Source organism: Mirounga angustirostris, unplaced genomic scaffold (genome assembly GCF_029215605.1).
Source record: "Mirounga angustirostris isolate CCGP_5_RB_7025 unplaced genomic scaffold, mMirAng1.0.hap1 SCAF_7, whole genome shotgun sequence".
Lineage (NCBI taxonomy): Eukaryota > Metazoa > Chordata > Mammalia > Carnivora > Phocidae > Mirounga > Mirounga angustirostris.
Genome location: NW_026991715.1, coordinates 9,783,956 through 9,786,046, shown reverse-complemented (window position 1 = coordinate 9,786,046; position 2,091 = coordinate 9,783,956). Strand labels below are relative to the sequence as shown.

Here is a 2,091-nt window from a genome sequence, read left to right as displayed (position 1 = left end):
ATATAGTGTATTATTAGTTTCAGGGGTAGAATTTATTGATTCATCACTTGCATATAACACCCAGTGCTCATTAATGCTCTCCTTAATGCCCATCACCCAATTATCCCATCCCCTCACCCTCTTCCCCTCCAGCCACCCTCCATTTGTTTCCTATAGTTGAGTCTTTCATGATTTGCCTCCCTCTTTGTTTTTATCTTTTTTATTTCCCCTCCCTTCCCCTATGTTCATCTATTTTGTTTCTTAATAGAAAATATGAAAGTAATTTCTAAACTATAAGGATATATTTATATTTCCTAAAGGAAGCTTTATAAATCCTTTAATGCAGCACGGGAGCAAGTTAGGAACCAACCATAAAGAATTGTAGAGATTCATTTTCTGACATCTAGGAAATTTCCACTTAAACTGTCCATATTTGTTAGGCTTAATCATCAATTTAATAATATAGAAGGTATGAGAAGGGAAAAGAAGAGTGCCCAGCATTTAAAACACTCAATAAAACATAGCTTTAACAAAGAACAATTAAGAAATAGGTAGCTTTAGTTCAAAATTTAAAAATTAATAATGACAATATCAATGCATTGCTTCTTCATGAGACTTTAGATTTACATGTACTGAGACCTGTGAAGCTGGGCAGGTGTCATGATTCTCTTTTATTGATGCAGAAACAGACACTCACAAAAGTGAGTGATTTACCAATGTTATGCAACCAAGAGGTGGAATCACCAAGCACCAGATGCTATTGCTTCAGTGCTGGCAGCCAATCCTGCAATTTTCCAGCCCCTTTCTCAGGGCCCCCATCACCTCCTGGTTTCTCAAGCTATAAATGAGGGGGTTGAGCATAAGAGTAAGGACCGTGTAGAAGATAGAGACCACCTTGTCATGGCTAGGGACCTGGTAGTGCCAAGGCCTCAGGTAGATGAACATGGCTGCCCCGTAGAAGAGGAAGACAGCTGTCAGATGGGAGGAAGAGGTGGCCAGGGATTTTTTACGAGCCTGAGCAGAGTGCATGTGGAGCACAGCCCTCAGGGTGTGAGCATAGGAGGCCACAATGATGGAGAAGGGAAGAAACAACATGAAGACACAGCAAGCAAAGAGTAGAGTTTCAAAAAAGATATGTCCGTACAGGCCAGTTTTAATAAACCTGGCACCGCACAGAAGAAGTGATCCACGTTTCTTGAGCCGCAGTAAGGTAAGCTCATGGCTGCCACCATCTGGATAATTTCATCTAGTAACCCAAAGGCCCAGAAACTCCCCTAATCTGGAGGCAGACCCTCTGACTCATGAGGGCAGGATAGTGAAGTGGGTGGCTAATGGCCACATAGTGGTCATAAGACATGAATCCCAGCAAGAGCCCCTCAGATCCCACAAGAGAGACAAAAAAGCCAATTTGTATGCCACAACCCACAAAGGAGATGGACTTCCTGCCAGAGAGCAAGTTGACTGCCATCTTTGGCATGATGTTACAGACTAACATGAGGTCCATGTGGGAGAGCTGACTGAGGAAGAAGTACATAGGTTTGTGAAGCCGAGGATCTATGTAGATGAGGAAGAGGAGGAGAACCTTCCCACAGAGGGTCACTGTGAAGACCACCATAACCACAGAGAAGAGGACAAGATTAGTCTGGCTATGAGAAAAATGCCCAAGAGGATGAAGTCATCTATAGATGATCGGTTCAACCATATCCCCTTGGCTCACTTGTTCACAATCACCGGAGAACATGAACAGAGAAATTCTGAGACTGAGTGACAAGTCTTTATCTCTGACTTCTTCAGTCAGTTGTATCTTTTGTAACTCATCAAAGCTCAAAAACTTGTGCTTCAAGACATACATAGGGTGGGCGCCTGGGTGGCTCAGTTGGTTGGGCGACTGCCTTCGGCTCAGGTTGTGGTCCTGGAGTCCCAGGATCGAGTCCCGCATCGGGCTCCCTGCTCGGCAGGGAGTCTGCTTCGCCCTCTGACCCTATCCCCTCTCATGTGTTCTTTCTCTCTCATTCTCTCTCTCTCAAATAAATAAAATCTTAAAAAAAAAAAAAAGACATACATAGGGTGCTCTTTCATATTCCCATGACATGGATTATAGGATCTTTGCTA

The 2,091-nt window shown here is 43.4% G+C and overlaps 1 protein-coding gene across 1 annotated transcript; it reads right to left on the bottom strand.

Moving 5' to 3' along the window:
• Positions 1 to 744: 744 nt before the first annotated feature.
• On the bottom strand, positions 745 to 1,680 carry LOC123840956 (olfactory receptor 2V1). Its single transcript, XM_045870668.2, is given in 3 exon segments — positions 745 to 1,109; positions 1,112 to 1,255; positions 1,258 to 1,680. Coding segments are annotated over 3 exon segments (846 nt in total). The 5' UTR covers positions 1,595 to 1,680.
• Between the last annotated feature and the right edge of the window lie 411 nt (positions 1,681 to 2,091).